The 22,265-nt window shown below is 38.4% G+C and overlaps 1 protein-coding gene across 1 annotated transcript in view; it reads left to right on the forward strand.

Moving 5' to 3' along the window:
• Positions 1-22,265, forward strand: part of syt16 (synaptotagmin XVI) — a 40,418-nt gene that overhangs the window by 6,732 nt on the left and 11,421 nt on the right. Inside the window, exons 2-6 of the mRNA XM_079841934.1 lie at positions 4,461-4,637; positions 12,116-12,331; positions 16,842-17,158; positions 17,818-18,258; positions 21,113-21,296. Of these exons, the coding sequence (XP_079698060.1) occupies positions 4,461-4,637; positions 12,116-12,331; positions 16,842-17,158; positions 17,818-18,258; positions 21,113-21,296 (1,335 nt within the window). The remainder of the gene's footprint in view (positions 1-4,460; positions 4,638-12,115; positions 12,332-16,841; positions 17,159-17,817; positions 18,259-21,112; positions 21,297-22,265) is intronic.

Consider the following 22,265-nt stretch of genomic DNA (forward strand, 5'->3'; position numbering starts at 1 on the left):
GTTTCTGAGCTCACAAGGTCAGTGTGTTCTTGCTTGCACACGTAGAAGAGGGCAGAGTGCATGGTCAAGTGTTTGAATAAGAAATTCACAGCAGTATGCATGTAATCTCGGTTGAATCTTAAAGAGATATTCACCCAAAAATAACCAGAATTAATTTACTCACCCTTATGTTGTTCCAAATCTCTGTGATCGACTTTCTCTTGTAAAAACACGAAAGATGATGTTATGAGGAATGTTCATGCTGCTCAATTCTATATAATAAAAGTGGGTGGAAATGTTCTTTTTCTTGTTTTTATGACGTGATTCCCATCTGCTTCTGTTTATTCCACACTCGTCTGAGTGAGTGGTAGTTGTGTTCTTTGGAGCGACAACTGTGACTGTGTAACCGGCTGGTTGTGTGTGTGTAATAGTGTTCAGCTTCATCCTTTTAGTCAACACACACTCAGGAGAGCCTGCCCTCTCAAAAATATTCACTCTTATGCAACTTAATGGTCCATTTTACACATGAAGTGTTGACTTCAAAGCACCATTACCGAATATGAGGACATGGTTTCTCCTCCAGGCAGAGACCAGTCCTAAAGAAGGCTAGTCAACATATTCCCTGAAAAAGATTAAAACTGTGAGCAATGACAAATGAAATATATGCTGTACAAAGCTGAGCAAATGATGGCAATGCTGTAATAATTTACAATCAATGAGTCAGTCAACTCTTCTCTTCACAGAGAAATCTGGAAAAACAACTGAAGAATCAAAAGATTTTATATCCATTAAGCACACTACTATATCTTTGAGCTCAGATTATTTAATATATATATATATATATATATATATATATATATATATATATATATATATATATATATATATATATATATATATATATCATCCTATTTGATGTCTTAACCAATTGACGTGTTTGTTACAATATAATTTCAAGATAATCTGTCCATTGCACACTGAGATATGGGTATTCATGTGTTCACACTGTCTGGTGGCCATTTTGAAAGCTGTCTGAAAACTTTCACCAAAAGAGTAGCCCCTTAAATGTGCATTTTTAAAAAGCTCAATAGAAAGGCATTACTGGCTTGTATTTTTAAACCCATTATACTATACATTTCTAGTTTATTGATGTTCTGTGGTTTTACACTGCTGTATTTTTTAAAGACTTCATATTATTGTAAGGTGAGCTTAAAGGGTGCACTACTATGAAAACCTCATCTTCAGTGTGATATCAATAAGAAAAAGTATAATTTCATAGATATTTTCAATAATAGCTGTTCATATTAAAATATGTATGAACTTAACACATGACCTAGATTTTTTTTTTTTTAAATTGTCCTTTTAAATTTAATTTAATAATATTTATTAATTAAAAAAGGGTTTGCTGTTCCAATAAAGCTCAGTGTGCTCCCTTTAAAGGTCCCATGACATGAAATTTTCATTTTATGAGGTATTTCAACATTAATATGAGTTCCCCTAGCCTGAATATTGTCCCCAAGTGGATAGAAATGTTGATCGGTGTAAAACCGAGTTCTGGCTGTCTTTCTCTGCCTTTGAGAAAATGACAGGCCAGACGAGCCAATCCTGAAGTCTCCTGGTTTGACGTCCAAGCAGGAACGGTTACCTCCCTTTCCTCCGCCCAGAGAATCTGGCACGCCCATGCAAGCGCTCGAGAGATCATTCCTTGTGAACGAGTGAATGCTGGCAGTTTCTCAGTGTTTGGATGTACAAATGAAAACAGAAGTCTTTTTTCAGTTCCTTCTGATCTGTGATCAGTGATTTCTTATGTGTAGCTAATTATTTATTATTCGTGCACACACTACGGCTTCTCTCTTTCCCGACAGAGCGGTGTTTTCGTGTTTTCTATCTTGTGAGTCAGTGTTTTTGTACGTCCTCGTCGCGTCTATCTGTTCTTAAATGTGCATACAGTCGGGAGTTTCTGCTCAACATCGGCAGAGCCACATCTTTAGAGAGAAACCTCACGCACGCCGAAGCTCGGCCTTCAACATCCCCGACCCCCAGTACTGCATCTGGCCCACAGCGGAGGCACCAAACGCGGCGTTAGATTAAGCAGAAGGGGGGTAAGCGTGAGGTTATCCGGCTAGGCTAGCCAGCTTTCCCCACAATAAACTGGATTACATTCGATTATTGCTGTTGTGTCTTTGTTTGCGCTGTGTAAGTTACTCAATGCGCGTCACTGACGCTTTTCATATGATTGGAAAATATCTAGAAATAATGCTTTAATCAAACTTACTAACTCGTTCAACTCGCTGTAATGGTACATTGCATGTGTTACAAAGTTGGTAGAATAATAATGAAGACGGACTCGGCGTGACTGGGACTCGTGTTTATTCAGAACTCTCAGATACAAACACAATAAACTCTGCTGACAGACAGCGCTCTCACAACTCAGTAGTTACTATAAATAACTTAGCAATCGCTTCGTCTCCGTGATGTCCGGTTCGCGAACGAATCATTCTTTTGAATCGGTTCTTTTTAGTGAACCGAACCAGTTCACCAAATCACCAAATATTTAGTGTTAGTGTTCAGATTGGCATTTTTATCACCGAACCTTAAGACACTGAACCTAAAGGCATAGGGATATGTTCAAAACCTTATTGGTCGGCTTTTATTAAGTATATTTTGAGACAGAACTTACCGAGCATTTAAAACAATGCTGTGCTGGGCTGAATTGTATGTGCATAGCCTACATATGATGGTAATTTGACCAGCTGAGAACTTGTGAAGAGCTTATAAAATGTGTAAAGGAGTCGAAACAGCGGCTGGAATCCCTCCATTACATACAAATAAATATCTGCTTTGAGGAAATGAAACTGAAACACCTGCTTTTAACGGCCAAAAAGCAATAACATTTTTACGTTTTTAGTTGAAAATGGTGTTGTGTAAAGTAACAGGCCCTCAGTTTCATTGTCCAACCCCTACACAAGATAATGAGGGGCTAACAAGGAACAGGTGATCACTATGGGAACAAATAAGGCAAACACAGGAACTAAACAGTAGCCGCATTTCCATTACCCTTCAAATTGTGCAAATTGAAAATACGCCCAAATGGAAGTACGTCTATTTCGCAAAAACTCCCATATATTGCAAAAAAGTTTTCACGCTCGCATGAGGTGGTTTTTTAGGCAATTTGAAACTGCAATGGATTTTTCTGCATTTACAGGTCACCTGGTGTACGTAAAAGTCGATCATTCTTTACAGATGACGCAGACAGAAGACGAGACGGAGTTCTTTATTAAACTCATAAAAGACAATAGAATTAAAGGAATACTGGATTCTAAACAAAGAAATGCCACATTATCATGAAGACCTTGAAGCAGATATGAGGGAGAAACACCCTCAAACACCTCATACGTGACGCTCACAAGTGTAAGGTGATATACTTGCCATTAATGCTTGGATAACATGCCAACGTCTCCGATTAAAAATAATGGCTAGTGCGGTGGCTGGGATATACATTAACCTACCAACATCCGTGGCATAATTTTTGGAATGACTTGGAATTCGCGAGAGGGAAAAAAAAAGTTTTAGTCGCATAACAGCGGTTAATGGAAACACTCATTTCGCAATCGTTTTTTCTTAGAAAATCACTTTGATTCAGCAAAGATGCATTAATTTAATCAAATGTGACAGTAAAGAGTGTTTCAATTTCAAATAAATACTGTCCTTTTGAAATTTCCACAAATATTTAGCAGCACAATTGTTTTCAACATTGATAATAATAAGAAATGTTTCTTGAGCAGCAAATCAGCATATTAGAATTTCTGAAGGATCATGTGATGCTGAATACTAGCTGAAAACTCAGCTTTGCTATTACAGAAGGAACAAATAAATTATAGTAATATTTCAGCACATTACTATTATTCTCTGTATTTTTTTCAAATATGTGCAGCTGTGGTGAACATAACCTTCTTTTCTGATCCCAAACGAATGGTAGTGTATCTATATACAATAATATATTGTGCTAATAAATAGATAAATACATATTTTAATGAAATGTATTTGTGAGTTAATGTATTCAGGAAGAAAAATGGTAGGTCACTTTTCTTTGGTTGGTGAGCACAGTGGGTGATGAAGACAAACACATGGCTGACATTATGGGCTAAATAAGATGTACAGTATGTGCAAAGACATCATTAACCACACAGTTTATTCTAGGAACTGTGAAATCGCAAGGTCTTCTGCGTCATTTGTGTATAGCAGTTTTATACCAATATGTGTAAAAATGTTAAACAACAGTAAATCCACTCTATAACATTATTATGGCATTGGCCCCGTTAGTAGTGGGTTAGCTTTGGATATGTTGTGAGAACTAAATGTTCCCAGGATGAAACAGCTTAAATAAATAATAAAAGAAAAATGCGGAAAGGTTTTGGTTTAGGGTTAGGGAATAGAAAATATAATTCTGATCAGTGTCTGTATCTCTACTCCCTCACCAGTCACTCCTGAGGCGGTGGGCTTCCTGTCGGCTGTGGGCATCTTTGTCGTCTTGCTGGCCATACTCTTCCTCTTCATCAATAAGAAGCTTTGTTTCGCTCGTGTTGGAGGTCTGCCCTGCCTTGAGCAGTACAGCTGGCGCAAACGAAGAGACCGTGCTGGGATTCACCAAGGGCTGGGTGAGTAATATTGTTCAGACAAACTGTTTTTGCGGACTCCTTTGCTCTATTTTGGAAAAGATTAACTCAAACTCGCATGAAACAGAAGTTGCCATCGTTTTTTCTTCCCTATTGTGACATATATCTGAGTGAAACGGCTTCTCGAGAAAAAAAAAAGTAGGACTTGATTTTGTCCATCAGGAACTGGTTGGATGGTTGTGGTTTGCTATTGGTCGATCTCATGTGAGCGGCAGGTTGTCCCGCCCTCGTGCCAGTAAACACGTCATCAGAGAAGAGATGTCGCTGAGAGAGGGGAAGTTATTTTGATTAAAGGGGCTATATGCAACTTTTTCCCAAAAATAAACGTAACAATAGCCTTTTTATTTGACCATTTATGACTCAAACATCTCCTGATGAGCATACTGACACCTTGTCCGCTCACAGTGGGTGCACCTATAAGCCTGTATCCTATTTTTCCTATGTTCTGGCGGGTCGTTTTTTTCCCGCGCTGTCTGCGGATGTGACGTCACCACCGCTGCGAGAGCGAGCAGAAAATAAGAGCAGTTCTGTTTTTTGGCCACAGGTGTTAGTCGCGAGTTGAAATTTCAGAAAAACACATATAGCCCCTTTAAAGATTAGTAGGGCACATGAATTAAAAAAAAAATATGATGTGCACAGATAAATGATTTGTAATTAATACTTTGATTTTATGGTGACTTTAACACAGTTTTGTTGTTAAAAATACTTTCTACTATCCCACATTAAAATAATAATCTGGGGTTGGGCTATCTGTTTGATGACCAATGGCAGACAGGCATATTCACTGAACCACACATATCTCTGTGTGCTCTATGGGTTGTCCCATTCCCTATTCAATCCAGGCAAACATGTTATACATATGATGAGTAAACTCTGCACCTTTTGGTCTCACTCTCACACACACACACACACACACACACACACACATACATTCTTGAATATGGCGTAATGGTTTTTATACTGTACAAACCATATATTCTATCCTCTTACACTAACCCTAGCCCTAAAACTACCCATCACAGAAACCTTGCTGCATTGCTGAATGCCAGTTTAGAATGTTTTTAAACCATGTTTACATTTTAATACCCATGTCATTATACACATTTGTTCCTCATAAACCACATACACCTGTACACACACACACACACACACACACACACACAAATGTTTGTTTAACTATATTTGTGAGGCAATGCATAGACTTCCATTGATTTTACATCAGGTAAATTATGTTTTCTATGGCCTAACCAAACCCCTAACCTACCCGTAAACCTACCATTACAGAAACATGTGCAAAACACTAGATAAACATTTATTTAACTAGTGAGGACCAGTAAAATGTCCTCACTAGTCAGATAGTACTGTATATTAAGGTTCCATTTGGCCCTCACAAGTATAGCCAAACCTGCACACATACACACACACACATACACACACTATCAGTATATCAGCTGGGTGTTGGAGGAAGTTCTGCTGTGTTATTTCAAAAGCAGCTCCCTTAGTAAATATTCAGTCAGTCTGTCCTGCGAGATGTCCTGAGTCTAGATAAACGCAATACACTCAGGTGCCGCTGAACTGGTTATATGTAGAAAGTTGCTAAGGTGCAGGAGCTCTAAATGGAGTAATTGATTGTCTTTTGAGGAGACCGTCTGGTGAGTGTTTGTACTATATGTCGGTACGATATCAGTTATTGGCTCAAATTTTAGATTTTTTAAATGTATTGGTATTTAACTGTGCATGCTAGTTTTCCATATTTTTTACATTTTGATTACCTTGGTCATCATCTAACTCTCACTTAAAGTTAAGCGGGTAACTCTTAACAATAAGCTTCCGTTTGTTAACTTTAGTTAACTATATTAGTTAACATGAACTAACAATGAAAAATAGTTCTAAAGCATTCATTCATCTTAGTTCATTTTAATGTCAACATGTACTAATACATTATTAAAATATTAAATAAATATTGTGTCTTTTAATATTATTTAATAGAACTGAGAAAACATCAACTTAATCTTAATTAGTATCTTAATTAACTAACATTAACAAAGATTAATAAATAATGTAACAAATGTATTGCTCATTGTATGTTAATGCTAGTTAATGCATGAAATAATGATAACTAATAAGACCATATTGTAATGTCCCATTACTGTTAATCTTTAAAAACAAAAAATGACTTCATAACACTGTTAAATGAAATCTCAAAATGAATATCCATTTTTCATACTGTACATTATATAATGTGATGCCTAAATTCCCTTGTAGCATTTAAAATTAAAGATTTTAGTTTAGTGCTTTTTTTTATTATTATTATTTTAATATCACCCGATTATTGGTTATTGGTCATTAAAAAATAAATGTATTATTGGTTTCGGACATAATTTTAATACCATTTAGTTACCATTCAGTTAACTTTTAATTAAATTGTACATTTGATGTTTGTCTGCTGTGCGTAGGCATTGTTAGTTGCACTATAGAAGTAAATATGTTCGTAAAGTAAATATGTTGTATTGATTTTGTTTTTAAAACAGTAACAACATGAGGGAATTCACTGGGTCTTCAGTGCATCTGAAAATAGGCCTACTTTTGAGCTGTTGTCGAAAGTGTTCTTAACATTGTGGAAGACAATTTGAAATCTGATGGAATGGCAGACATTCCTCAGGCAGGTATCCCAGCATTCTCTTCATGGCTCGCTCAGATTTCAGACGCTTTCTCCAGTGGCTTCCGCCGCCTCGGCCAAAACGAAGCTGTTGACTCTGAGGTCTCAGTGAAAGATGAGAGTTCAGAAGTGGGGCAGAACTTGAGGCTTGTTCATGGATCTGGAGTGGATGTGTCCTCCGTGGATCCACAGGAAACGCTGGTGCTGCGAGGTCAGGGCGGCAGGTTTGATTATGCCCCCTCTGTTGAACGTCTGACTCCCATCAGCGAGCACACAGATGAGCTGGAGAGCAGGAGTCTGCAGGCGTCACGCTGCTCTGATGCTGGTAAGATGTGGGTTAACAGGTGTTCAAGTGGATTGGTCTGTTTCTTGGTCCATTATTTGTTGAATCTGCTGTCCGTTCAGTTTAGACATGACTGGTGGTTCTGTTCTTGTCACAAACGGGTGACATGCTTACTGTATAAGTTGTTGTTACCTCTTTGTCTTTGTTACCTCTTCATAATTTTAGTGTTAGTTAGTTTCTTAAAATAGTTTTTCCTCTTTGCTACAGTTACTTTTGGCTTGCTCAACCCACGTAGAAGGGGACATTCTTGCAACCTTGTGCAATGTTCCCTAAAAGTTCTTTTAAAGGTGACAAAATCCTCAACCTTTACAGAACATTAAGGGCGTTCCAATGTCCTCTTTTGGTTATGAAAGTGCTGCAGTTCAAGTTCCTTACATGACTTTAGGGGGACGTTCCATTTTGGTTATTTTATGGTCACATAGTAACATCACAAAGAGGACATTTGGGATGTTAACAGAACGTTCCCACATGGTCTTCTGTTGGTCATATAATGAAGTTGCCGATATGACTTTAGGGGGACGTTCAATTTTGGTTATTCTATAGCAGCATTACAAAGAGGATATTTGGGATGTTAACAGAACGTTCCCACGTGTTCCTCTGTTGGTCATATAATTACTTTCCCGTTATGACTTTAGGGGGATGTTCCATTTTGGTTAGTCTATGGTCACACAGCAACGTTACAAAGAGGAACGTTACCAAGCGACACCCTTGACACCAGTGGGGACATACTGAGAACGTTACGGGAACATCAAATTTCCAAATAAAATATGGTCCCCTAAATGTTCAGAGAATGTCCTGAATGTTCCGTGAAGGTCCTCCAAATAACTTCCCACAACCCTTTAAAGAACTCCACATCATGACCATCTCAGAACGTTCTAGGAACGTCCTTGACACCGGCGGGAACATTCTGGGAACATCAAATTTCTAGCGGGGAAACACTTTGTTATTCTTCTAGCGGTTAAAGTCGTCATTAAATCATTTTTATTATCAATGATTTGTCAGTGCACATCATAATTTAAAAATAAAAAATCAATCATGTGCCCTAATAATCTTTAATCAAAATAACTTTCCCTCCCTTGTGCAATGACATCTCTTCTGGTCACTCACATTAGATTGACCAATAGCAAACCACAACGATTCAGTGATCTAATCAACTCCTGATGGGCAATTTTTTTCTTTCTCGATAAACCGTTAAACAAGATATACGTCACAATTGGGAAGAAAAGACTATCACAACTTCCGTTTAATGCCAACTTCGGAAGTCTTGTATATTCACAGAAAATAGATAACTTTCATGTTGCAAAATAAGTAGATTTTCTGCTAAGTTGCTTTTAAGCTTTGTTTCATGGAGCTAAACTATACAAATAAAATTGAGCGGAAATCAGCCAGGGCTCCAGTTCTTTGTTATACAATTAGTATTTTTTCGAAATATTTTTTCCCCCATAATATCAGTTATGGGTTTAGCTTTAGCTTTCAGATATTACTTTTATTTAGATTCTTCATACTGTATTGTGATTGTTTGCAAACGTTTCTGTGAAATTATGTTCCTTAGAAAGACACTACACACACTCACTTTATCACAGACTTGCGTGTCTGTGTGTGTGTGTGTCTGTGTGTTTGATCTTTCTGGATATTTAATATAGTCAGTAAACTGAGAACACCCTCTCAAAACAAACAGGAGAGTCATTATATTTACACATGAATACACTACACACATATCAAATGCACATGCAATGTTCACTTCCTCACACACACACACACACACAATGTCTGGTTTACTGTCTTTGTGGGGACTCTCCATAGACGTAATGGTTTTTATACTGTACAAAATGTATATTCTATTCCCTTGAAGTCCCCACCGGGATGGAAAAACATGTACACACACACACACACAGAGCACAGAGAGAGACAAATATTCAATCATGCATAGTCTACTCTAGTCTATACAGAAACACATATCTTGTTTACATTTTAAAAGATTAACTAATAAATGTATGGAAGTCATTTCATTTGTCTTTAAGGGGTTGGACAGGAATATGTCAATGGGGCTGAGTTGGAAAGATTCCGAAATGACTAGAAATAAAAAATGTAAGCAAAATGTGGGCATGTCTGACACCTATCAATCAACAGGTACATTTGCAGCGTCGTTGCCATGTTACAGTTTTTTTTTTTTTACAACTGCTAAAACCCATTTTCCAATACTTACGTCACTTTTTCAAAACTCTTCACACAGTTCTTCTAACCAACTTTAAGCTTAGCACAGCAGTTAATTTCACATTCAAAATGCACCACCAACTACCAAAACATTATACAATGTTTGCTTTTGTTAAATTTCTTGACAAAACAAGAATGACACTCTGTTGTTAAGAATTCACTGCAGTGTATGTTACCTAGTCCATGTTTACATTACATTAAACATTCCCTGATATGATTGTAAAGGGCTTTTGGTGTCATATTTGTTCATAATAGATTAACTGTTTATCTGAAATGTTACACATTTATTTGCATATGTATTAACATATGTTTTGTACAGCAGTTTTGTACATATTTTACTGAATCAGAGATGTATTCAAGTAGTTTCCTATAAAAAGTCCATCAGTTGAAATCTACAAGGCCGTTTGTTTTGAAGGGCTCTTTGCAGCAGTTGTTTCTGAGCTCTTCTGTTTGTAATCTCACAGATGCAGTGATTGTTCTCCTTTTGAATTCTCTGTGCTGGTATCATTTATGTCGTACGGAATGTACATTAAGGAAAACACTTTAATGTGAAGGGCTAGTAACCATGGCAACCTCATATGCTGCTCCTTGCAGCTACTTGGCCTAATTTGGTGTGTGTGCGTGTGTGTGTGCGTGTGTGTGTGCGTGTGTGTGTGCGTGTGTGTGTGCGTGTGTGTGTGTGTGTGTGTGTGTGTGTGTGTGTGTGTGTGTGTGTGTGTGTTGTGTGTGTGAATGATGTGGTGAAATGAATGGATGTGGAACTATAATGGGTAAGAGAGAGGGGAAAAAACTGACTCAAAGACACTAATTGGCCACTCTCTTATGATTAGGTGCATGTGGAAGATATGCCTGTCTACACACTACCACATACACATTACCATTAAAAATACCACCATATCTGAGTCATTTACAAACAACACTGTCTTACTCACTTTTCACTTGATGGGATATAGACGTTTTCTTTTATTAATGGTGCTTGCTAAGCCAGGCATCACTACCATTCAAACGTTATTCAGCAAGGATGCATTAAATTGATGGACTGTAAAGTCATTTTTAATGTTACAAAAGATCTGCATTTTCTATTCATCAAAAAATCCTGAAAAGGTTTACACAAAAATATTAAGCAGCATAAATGTTTTTAACTGTATAATAATAATAAATATTTCTTGAGCACCAAATCAGCATATTAGAATGATTTCTGAAGATCATGTGACACTGGAGTATAGATGTTGAAAATGCTTAACAACAATCTGGGCTGCGTTTAAAGGGATAGTTCACCCAAAAATTCTGTTATTAATTACTCACCCTCATGTCGTTCCAAACCCGCAAGACTTTCGTTCATCTTCAGAACACAAATGAAGATGTTTTTGATGAATTCTGAGAGATTTCTGTCTCTCCATTGACAGTCTACGCAACTACCACTCTGACGCTTCAAAAAGATAAAGATCCTAAAACTCAAACATGCTGCGTTACACAAGAATGAACCTCATTGGTTCTTGAGGAAGCTCAAATGCGCTGCGTTACACAAGAATGAACCTCATTGGTTCTTGAGGAAGCTCAAATGCGCTGCGTAACACGAGAATGAACCTCATTGGTTCTTGCTGAAGCTCAAACGTGCTGCGTAACACACGGGAATGAACCTCATTGTTTCTCGCACATGCTTGAGCTTCTGTTTACCAAAACTGATGTGTGAGTTGATGAATGTTTGAATGTGAATAAAAGCCTAAATTCAATCTGTTCATCATATAACGCGCTATAACGTCTCTTGGACTAAACCGCTCAATTCATATGGATCATTTTTATGATCTCTTTATGAACTTTTTGAAGCGTCAAAGTGGTAGTTGCATTGCTGTCAATGGAGGGACAGAAATCTCTCAGATTTCATCAAAAAGATCTTAATTTGTGCTCCGAGGATGAGTGAAAGTCTTACGGGTTTGGAACGACATGAGGGTGAGTGACAGAATTTTCACTTTTGGGTAAACTATCCCTTTAAGTCTAATTATTTATGCCCTTCCCTCACTAACTTACTTCCTTCCTAAAATTGGAGTTAAACGCAATGGCACTGTAATGGCACAGTACACCCTTGCAACCACATAGAATTACCTTGGAATTATGGCTGCAAATTCTACCTTTAGATAAACTGGAAGGTCATACATTTTCACTGCTTTGATCTTTGTCTATTTTTTGTCTCTTAATTTGGTCCTTTGTTTTTCCTTCTGTCCCCGTCCATGTGTGTGTGTGCAGTGAATAGTTACGGCGATGATGCTGAGGTTTCCAGTTTATCAGACAGCGATGATGAGTTGGCAAAGCATTTTGAGATCTCCGTTTCCCGCTCACAAAGCTTCCGTTCAGGGGTCACAGAGCTCAACAACACCCAGAGCGCACCAGAGCCACATCACAAATTTAAACGTCTGCTGTCTGACCAGGAAGAAGGAAGCACAGAGCCATCTGACTGTGAAGGTATGCACCCACATTCTCCTGTTTGCTCATAAATGTATATATAAATATAGCCACAAGCGGTAATCATTGGGGTCCAAGCAGTAATGGCCTTGTGGATGATTAGCGATACAACTGAAATGTATAATATGATCCATTTGGTCCATCTTGAATCTTCACTGAAAGTTATGTTGAAGAGATGCTATTTTTTCCACCACGTTTCCAAAACTTATATGTTCAACCTTCCTAAGGCTGACAAACTTAGAGAGGTTAAAATGTATTTTAAACCCTGTTCCTGAGCATTATAACCCCAACATGTATCTGTGTGCTGCACATTTTATGGAGAACATCTTACAGAAACTAAGAGAGTAGCCTTCAATGAAGGCTAGGCACATAAGCTTCTCCTGAAATTGAGCAGTTTCCACTTCATTGGGATAATCTGTTGTTTATGGATCACAACTTGTAACTAACAAGTTCCAATTACACTTTTTATGTTGTTGCTACGATGTAAACAAAGGGCAAAGCTGTGCCTCCGCTCACCTGCTAGCCAACATTAGCGTTGTTTCAAGTCCAATTTACACCGCCATCTAGGGGACAAAGCGACATGATCCCATTCATTTGAGTTTTCATTTGTGGATCCCATCCAATGTGTTTTTTGAACAATCGAGCATGAAAGCAAATTCTAGTACACCCAAAAAACAAAATCAAGACTTCGTAAAAGGGCGGTAATAGGACCCCTTTAAGTAAGGATTCACTAAAACAAAGTTGCTTATAAAGCCACCTTATGGCAGATTTTTACAAAAATCGGTACCTATATTCACACCGCTAATTTGTACAAATAATATACATTTCTGTAAAGGTAGACCATTCAGATTTGATGTTATTGGCTGCTGAAATTTGGAATCTGGCGCCATGTTTTTTAAGTATCCGAGTCATATTAGAGGATATGTTAGGATGTCCACCAAAGATGGATACCAATTTTCAACTTCATGGATTATACGGTTGCAGAGTTATAATGGTTTTCTAGTTGTAGCGCCCTCTATTGGTGGAATTTTACAAAACTTGATGGATGTCCTCAGTGTCCAATATCTTTTGGTGAAGATTGGACCAACGGCCTAGAAGGAGTTTAAAAAAGTAGTTTTTTTTTAATTAAAATATATATTGGCTAAAATGTTTCATAGGTGGAAATTAAATCAGAGATATACATTTTGTAGGGCTAGATGTAAGGATTTTTTTGGTGGGGGGTGGATTTTTGTTTCTATTTAGTTATGATACCATAGTTACAAAAGAAAAGCAAATTATAACAAATGCTAATTTCCTTTTTATAGCTCCACCTATAGTGTTGGACGGGGGTGTGTCTGCGCCTGAGTAGCGCTGTATACGATGCACAATTTGGACCATCCTGCCAACTGTGGGATTTTTCTTTGACGCCCATACACCTTTAGAACAGAAAAATAAGAAGGATGAAGAAAAAGAAAATCAGTAGAAACACAATAGGGTTCCAGCACCTTTAGTGCTTAGACCCCTTAATATGCATTGCGTAGTTATACTTGACTAGCATATGTAGATATGCATGACAGCCATATATATATATATATATATATATATATATACACACACTGTAAAAAAAAATTCAGGTCTCCAATTGAAAATTTTCTAGTGACCGATCACATCAAAATTTTTCAGTTGGCCAAATTGATTTTCTGTGAATTGATGCAACTTAATTCACAGAAATTCAATTTGGCCAACTAAAAATTTTAGATGTGATCGGTATTTCAATATCCTTTGAAGCAACTCCTTGACATGCTGATAAATTGAGCAATGAGTGAAATGCATTTAAGAAATTCACTTAATTCATTAAGGAAATTTAGTTATTTCAAAAGCATTTCTACAAAAAAAAAAAGATTGTGAAAAAATGTTTGCTTTTTACTCATTTTAATTCACATAAAAATAAATTAATACTTGCTTTTTTTTTTATCTGACCTTGGCTCATAACCATCTGCATCATTTTTTAAAAATAAAACCATCCTTTGACATTGTCAATACAAATCTTATTGATTGACGTGATTAAACTATTAAAAATACATTTCAGGACTTCAAGTAAAGCTGAAATAAATAAAAAAAATATATATTAGATGGAAAACCTTTCATCTAATTTAGAAATGTTGTCTTGGCAACAAAATTAAACGAATTGAAGTACTAAAATGACAAACTAAGACTGAAATAAAAAACAATCAAATCAAAAAAATACAAAAGCACAAAATTACTAAAACTTGAACTAAAATTCAAATGAAGACTGAAAATATAAGCTAATTTAAAATATGAATAAATACTATAATAGTATATAAATAATACTAAAGTATCACTGTGTAAACCAAAATTATTTTTCTAAATAAACAGAAATTGTATAGTTTCATGGAAAGATAGTGTGCTGACCAGTGGTTTGTGGAATAAAGCTAACCTATGTTTCAGGAGGCACAACACAAACCCAAACGCCTCTTATAAATATTTATCTATGTGACTCTTGTCACATAACTGTTAATCTCCTCCTATTGCTCAGTCAACATCTCATCTAATGTGACATATCTCAACTAAAACAGCTTCCGGTTGGCTGTTTGTGTCTATTGAATTCTTAAATTTCTCGGAATGGTCATCACGGCATCAGTTGCCATGGAAAAGCGTCTTTCCGGTTGCCATGGTAACAAAGTGACTGGACCTGTCTGCAGTTAATTGTTCGCTGCTGTGGAGTAGAACAGTTTGTACCCTGAAAGAGATTCCATTCAGTGAAATTCACAGAGTCACGTAGGACAAGCACTTAACGCCGTAAATTACTATCATTATCATCGGCTCCGGGGAGTCTGATTGGTCAAATGAGCTTGTCCTTTAATTATGATGACTGTCAGAGTGTCAATAAAATTTTATTTGCTAAGTGTTCAGGGAAAGTGTGTGTGTGTGTGTGTGTGTGTGTGTGTGTGTGTGTGTGTGTGTGTGTGTGTGTGTGTGTGTGTGTGTGTGTGTGTGTGTGTGTGTGTGTGTGTGTGTGTGTGTGTGTGTGTGTGTGTGTGTGTGTGTGTGTGTGTGTGTGTGTGTGTGTGTGTGTGTGTGTGTGTGTGTGTGTGTGTGTGTGTGTGTGTGTGTGTGTGTGACGGAGCTGTTAATTGTGTCATTAGCTCTCAATCAAAGGTCTACTGCTAAATTGTTACTGCTAAATATAGTCCTCCATTTATTTGACTCCCCCAATGGAATTCAAATGTACTAATGAGTTCTCCTCAATATCTCAGTCGTTTCTCAGACAGCAATGAGATTAAATGGAGACTTTTTAGACACTTCAGAAAATTGTGTCTCCTTTGAAGTTTCAGCAAAGGTCTCAAAGATGTCTCAAACTATGCTCCGATTAAGTCTTTCAATTTTCATTTAAATTCTCCTATGACTAAATTATCTGGACTATCTGCATTATTTTTATTTTTATTTATGCCAAGGAATATTTTATTTCTATTTATGGGAAACATCTGAGATTAAACAATAAGATTTTAAAACAATCAAAAATATGTAGTAGTAGCATTTAGTAGTTGTAATTCATGTTAATTTACTTCAACATTATTCATGGTCAGTGTTGGGGAGTAACTAGTTACATAATTTAATTACAATATAAATGTAACCGTAATCAGTTACAGTTACTGAGAAAAAATGTATAGTTAAATTACAGTTACTTTTGAAGCTGTTAACGATTACAAAGGTGGTTACATCTGAATATTTTCTGTAATAAGCTAGGATATGTTGAATAATATTAATTTGTTGCTTTGCCTGTTTGCCGATCCACATTTCCGCTGAAAGCTTTAGGCTGCAATCTGTCTAAGAGTTGCCACCATGGCGAGTGATAAAAATGCATTCCAGTGCTGGAAATTAGAAAAGGAATCAAATGTAATCAGTTACATTACTTTATTAAAGTCATTGAAATAGTTACACTACTTATTACATATTTTAAATAGGGTAACTTGTAACTGTAACCAATTACATGTCCAAAGTAACCTTCCCTTCTAACCTTGTTCATGGTAATATTATTTAATGTACCCGAGCTTACATGAACTAACAAACAGTTGTATTTTTCTTAATTATTTTTAACAAAGATGAATAAATACTGTAGCACATGTATTGCTCGTTTTTAGATAATGTTAGTTAAAAGGATAGTTCACCCAAAAATGTAAATTCTCTCATTTACTCACCCTCATGTCCTTCCAAACCCCTATACGTTTTTTCTTCTTCTGTTGAACACAAAAAATGATATTTTTGAAGAATGTTAGTAACCAAACAGTAGCCATTGACGTCCATAATCCTTAGTATGGGGGAAAAATACTATGGCAGTCAATGGCTACCAGGTTTAGAACGAGTAAATGATGACACATTTTTGGGGTGAACTATCCCTTTAAAGCATTAACTAACAGTAACTAGTGGGAGATTATTATACACTAAAGTGCTACCCAGTTTTCAGAGCAACACATTAGTTTAGTCTCGTTCTTTCTTCCTCTCCATGTAGAAGCTGAGAGAAACAGTGTGCAGAGTTTTCAAGATCCCCTCACATCCAGGCGACGTGTAGGGTCTGAGCCGAGAGATCCCTTATCGCAAAGTCCTCTTCCTGAGGGCCGAACACCCACAGACCCCCTCTCTCTGATGGCGGAGCAGATTTCTGTGGGCTCCCAGGACACAGTGGACGGTCTGGAGGCTCTACCCAGAGATGAGGGCAGTCGCCTGGGCAGCATGGGGCGGCAAACCCCACAAAGAAGTCTGGCAGTTGATAATCGTGGTTATGACAACAGTGAGGCTACGGAAAGTTTCCCTACATGGAGCCCTGAGGTGTGTGTGCTTATACTTTTTATACTTCCCATATAATCTGCCAGTCAGTACAATACTTTTTTCAGAAAGATTAAATTGATCAGAAAAGACATTTATAATGTTTCAAAAGATTTCTGTTTTATTTTATTTATCAAAGAATCCTATCGAGTATTGATGCTGAAAATTCAGCTTTGCCATCACAGGAATACATTAAAATTTTAAATATTTATTGAATATATTAAAATAGAAAACAAATATTTTAAATTGTAATAATATATTACCACTGTATTTGATCAAATAAATGTAGTCTTGGTGAGCAGAAAAGACTTCTTTCAAAAACATAAAAAAAAATCTCACCAACCCCAAACTTTCAAACATTTGAAATATAAAATATTTAGATTTATACATATCAATGAAACGCCTTTGTTTTCATTTTTCCATTCATAATTCTAATAAATATTCATGAGTCGTCTGTGCTCTATGGCACTCATAGCCATTGCTAATGGAAACACCTTGTTTATGTATTAGGTTTTCTTCACGGTAAAATCTTTCTCATCCAGTTAGAGAGGTGTCAAAGAGTGGGAGGTTGAATGATGTGTGTGTTTAGATCTGTATGTTTACATATGCATTGAGTATATTTGTGTTTATGTATGCAAATGTGTTTTTCCTCTCTCTAACAGCATGAACAATCTCCGTCCCACCCTTCGAGCTCTTCTCCCCGTGGGCACATCTCAATATGTGGGGATCTCATAATTGCCCTCGACTACAGGGCTGAAACCCACAGACTCCTTGTCACCGTGATATTAGCCCAAGGCATTCCAGACAAGGCACGGAGTGGCATGGACTCCTGGCAGGTGCACGTGGTGCTGTTACCTGGGAAACGGCAGAGGCACAAGACGGCCGTGCAGAAAGGCTCCACGCCCAGGTTCGAGGAGACATTCCGGTTCTCAAATCTAGAGCCAGGGGATTTGGGTTCCTCTGCGCTGCGGTTCCGCCTGTACGCGCTGGGGAAGATGAACAGGGAGAGGATGATGGGAGAGGCCATGTACAAGCTGAGCAGGCTGAAACACACAGGCAGGTTCGAGATCACGCTGCTGCTGGAGCCACGAAGTAATCTCAAGGTGTGTATATTTGCTATGAAAGTATTCAGTTTTTTTAACTGGTATGGTTGGACCATGGTTGGGTATGGTTGGGCCACTATCTATCATCGTCCTGTCTGTCCATCCCTACATATATACACAGAAAATAAAGTCATGCTTAGCCATGTTGGCAATATAACCAATGCACTTTGACAGTATTTCCTTATGTAAACTATGGCGACATTTTGATGAATAAAAACTGCACAAGGCTGCACATTTTATGTATGACATACCCCGATCAGGCATAACATTATGACCTAATATTGTGTTGATCCCCCTTTTGCTGCCAAAACAGCCCTGACCCGTCAAGGCATGGACTCCACTAGAAAGGTGTGCTGTGGTATCTGGCACCAAGATGTTAGCAGCAGATCATTTAAGTCATGTAAGTTGCGAGGTGGGGCCTCCATGGATCAGACATGTTTGTTTAGAGGACAAGTCAACACCTTGAACTCAATGTGCTCCTCAAACCATTCCTGAACCATTTTGCTTTGTGGCAGGGCGCATTATCCTGCTGAAAGAGGCCAACGTAAATATGGTCTTCAACAATGCTTAGGTAGGTGGTACGTGTCAAAGTAACATCCACATGGATAGCAGGACCCAAAGTTTCCCAGCAGAACATTGCCCAAAGCATCACATTGCCTCCACCGGCTTGCCTTCTTCCCATAGTGCATCCTAGTGCTGTGTGTTCCCCAGGAAAGCGACGCATGCGCACCCGGCCATCCACGTGATATAAAAGAAAACATGATTCATCGGACCAGGCCACCTTCTTCCATTGCTCCGTGGTCCAGTTCTGATGCTCACGTGCCCACTGTTGGTGCTTTCGGCGGTGGACAGGGGTCAGCATGGGCACCCTGACTGGTCTGCGGCTATGCAGCCCCATACACAACAAACTGTGATGCACTGTGTATTCTGACACCTTTCTATCCGAATCAGCATTAACTTCTTGAGCAATTTAAGCTACAGTAGCTCGTCTGTTTGATCAGACCACACAGGCCAGCCTTCGCTCCCCATGTGCATCAATGAGCCTCGGCCGCCCATGACCCTGTCGCCGGTTCACCACTGTTCCTTCCTTGGACCACTTTTGATAGATACTGACCATTGCAGACCAGGAACACCCCAGAAGAGCTGCAGTTTTGGAGATGCTCTGACCCAGTGGTCTAGCCATCACAATTTGTCCCTTGTCAAATTCGCTCAAATCCTTACACTTGTCAATTTTTCCTGATTCTAACACATCAAACTAAATGTTGACAATCAATGACAAAATGTTCACTTGCTGCCTAATATATCCCACCCTCTAACGGGTGGCGTGATGAAGAGATAATCAGTGTATATATATATATAACCCAAATTCCAGAAAAGTTGGGACATTTTGTAAATCGCAATAAAATCAAGAATCTGTGATTTTGAAATCTTCATTTAACTGACAAAAGGGTAAAAAAAAACAATGTTTTCACAGTACAAATTAATTGTATTTTGAAAATATGTTTTATTTTTATTTTGATGGCTGCAACACACTCCAAAAAAGTTGGGACAGAGGCAAAATAAAAGTGAAAATATTATAGAACATACAAGTTAAACTGTTTTGAACAATAAGCAGATGAATTGGTAATAGGTGAGGGTATTGTGACTGGGTATAAAATGAGCATCTCAGTCTTTGCCAGCTAAGGTGGTTCATGGCTCATCACTTTGGGCCAAATTTCATGAGAGAATTATCAAATAATTCAATAATCACATTTCTCAATGCAAGATTGAAAAGTATTTAGGTCTTTCACCATCTACCATACATACTATTGTGAAAAGATTCAGGGAATCAAGAGAAATCTCAGGCCGTGTAGGGCAAGACTGCATTGCATGAGAAACCGTCATGCTACTGTGTTAAAATATAGCCACATAGGCTCAGGAGTACTTTTGAAAACCGTTGTAACTAAATACAGTCTGCCGACAGAGTTCTCTGGACCTGAGCTCATCTCAGATGATCCAAAACAATGTGTGCTGCGGTCAGATAAGTCCACGTTTCAGCTGGTTTTTGGGGGAAATGAACATCGAGTTCCCAATCCCTAAGACGAAAGAGAATTTCATCAGCAACAGGTGCAAAAAGCAAACATCTGTCATGGTATGGTGGTGCATCAGTGCAAACGGCATGGGAGAGATGCATGTGTGTGAAGGTACCACTGACATTGAGGCATATATTGGGAGTGTACATTTAATGGCATAAAGATGACATCTTTCCTGGGGAGCAAGACAATGCCAGGTCTCATTCTGAACATGCTAAAACAGAGTGGTTTCATAGACACTCTACACCTGCAGTCCAGATTTGTCTTATATTGAAAATGTTTGGCCCATCATGAAGGAGAATCAGACAACGAAGACCATGGACTGTTGAGCAGCTGTCTTGTATCAGACGAGATTAGGCAAAGATTCCACTTGCAAAAATGCAACAATTAGTATCCTCAATTCCCAAACTATTAAAACGTGTAAATAAAAGGAAAGCTGATGTGACACAGTTGTAAAAATGCCTCTGTCCCAACTTTTTTGGAGTGTGTAGCAGCCACAAAATTAAAATTCAGTTATATTTACAAAATACAATAAAGTTGGTCAGTGATAACATTGAACATCTTTTCTTTGTACTTATGTCAGTTAAATAAAGGTTAAAGAGAATGAACAAATCACAGATTCTTGATTTTATTGCACTTTACAAAATCTTTTTTCTTCCGGGGAGGATATTTGCACAATTTTACAGTGTATTCATGTGTTAAAAACTATGTTTAACTACACTTTACATACAAATACCAACTAATTAGGTCACATTGGCATCTCTCCATCTCCCTCCATGCAGACAATAGACTCCCAGGTGTCTTTCAGCGCACAGAGTGACAGTGCTTCCTCCAGTCAGTCTGTGTCTCACGGTGGAAATCCAGAACTACTGCTGGGTTTATCGTATAACGCCACCACAGGACGCCTGTCTGTGGAGATCATTAAAGGCAGCCACTTTCGTAACTTCGCACTCAACAGACCTCCAGGTAAACACACCGTCCCACTCACACTAACAGGCTCAGAAACACATTCACAGGCATCATTAGACCATCAGGAGTGACTCTTGAGCAAATAACCTTTTGTAAAGCCGTCTGATATTGATTCAGAGTAAATGTACTGCAATAAATCCTTTCTAAATGAACGAGCTGCTAGAACACACATTTGTACATGCACATTTTGAATGAGTCACACTCAAACGTGTTGTGGGCCAAACACCAGGCTTTTAGAGTTTATGGATTTTAATCTATCTCACAATGCTCCTGGGTGAATAGAGTTACACGACATTTTATCGATCACAGAGCCCCAGATCTTTTTCACACACCTCTCGCATCAAGTCGATGAGTTCTCTTACGAGAGGTTCTCTCGTATTGCGTAAGTTTCCTTACGCATCGGGAAAGTATTCTTTCTTCGAGATTTCTGAAAAACCCCAAATTATCCTTAATTTTGTAACATTGTCAACGCAGTGCGGCAGCCTGGCAGACCATAGCAGGCTATTCCAGCGTGCTATTGGCTGCTCTGCTGGCAACTGCAGCAGCCTATCGGTGAGCCCGCGTGACGTGGCGACCAATGAGGGCGCTTCGCGCCCACCTGGCTTCATTTGCCTACAGGTGGGGCGTGGCCACGTGTATATAAGCGGGGCTCACGGGCTGCGTATTCGATTTTCTTTTCTTCAGCGAAGCCCTTCGCATCGCTGGATCTGGAACCCGCCGCCGTGATCGTGCAGACGAGCAAGCAGAGGACAGCGCCTGAAGAAGCCGGCAGCATCGCGCCACCTTCAGCCATCCGTGCCTGCTCTGCTATCCGGCAGCCCATATCCTTTTACGCTCAAGTGTTGTCGCCGCTGCGTCACACTTTCTCAAAAAGAGCCGAGCGTTTGATACAAAATGTCTCGTTCCACCTGCGGCTCGTGTCACGCGCAGCTCAGTTCCGGGGACCGCCATGTGATCTGCGCTCTC

This window comes from Gobio gobio (genome assembly GCF_949357685.1).
Source record: "Gobio gobio genome assembly, chromosome: 18".
In the NCBI taxonomy this organism is placed as follows: Eukaryota; Metazoa; Chordata; class Actinopteri; order Cypriniformes; family Gobionidae; genus Gobio; species Gobio gobio.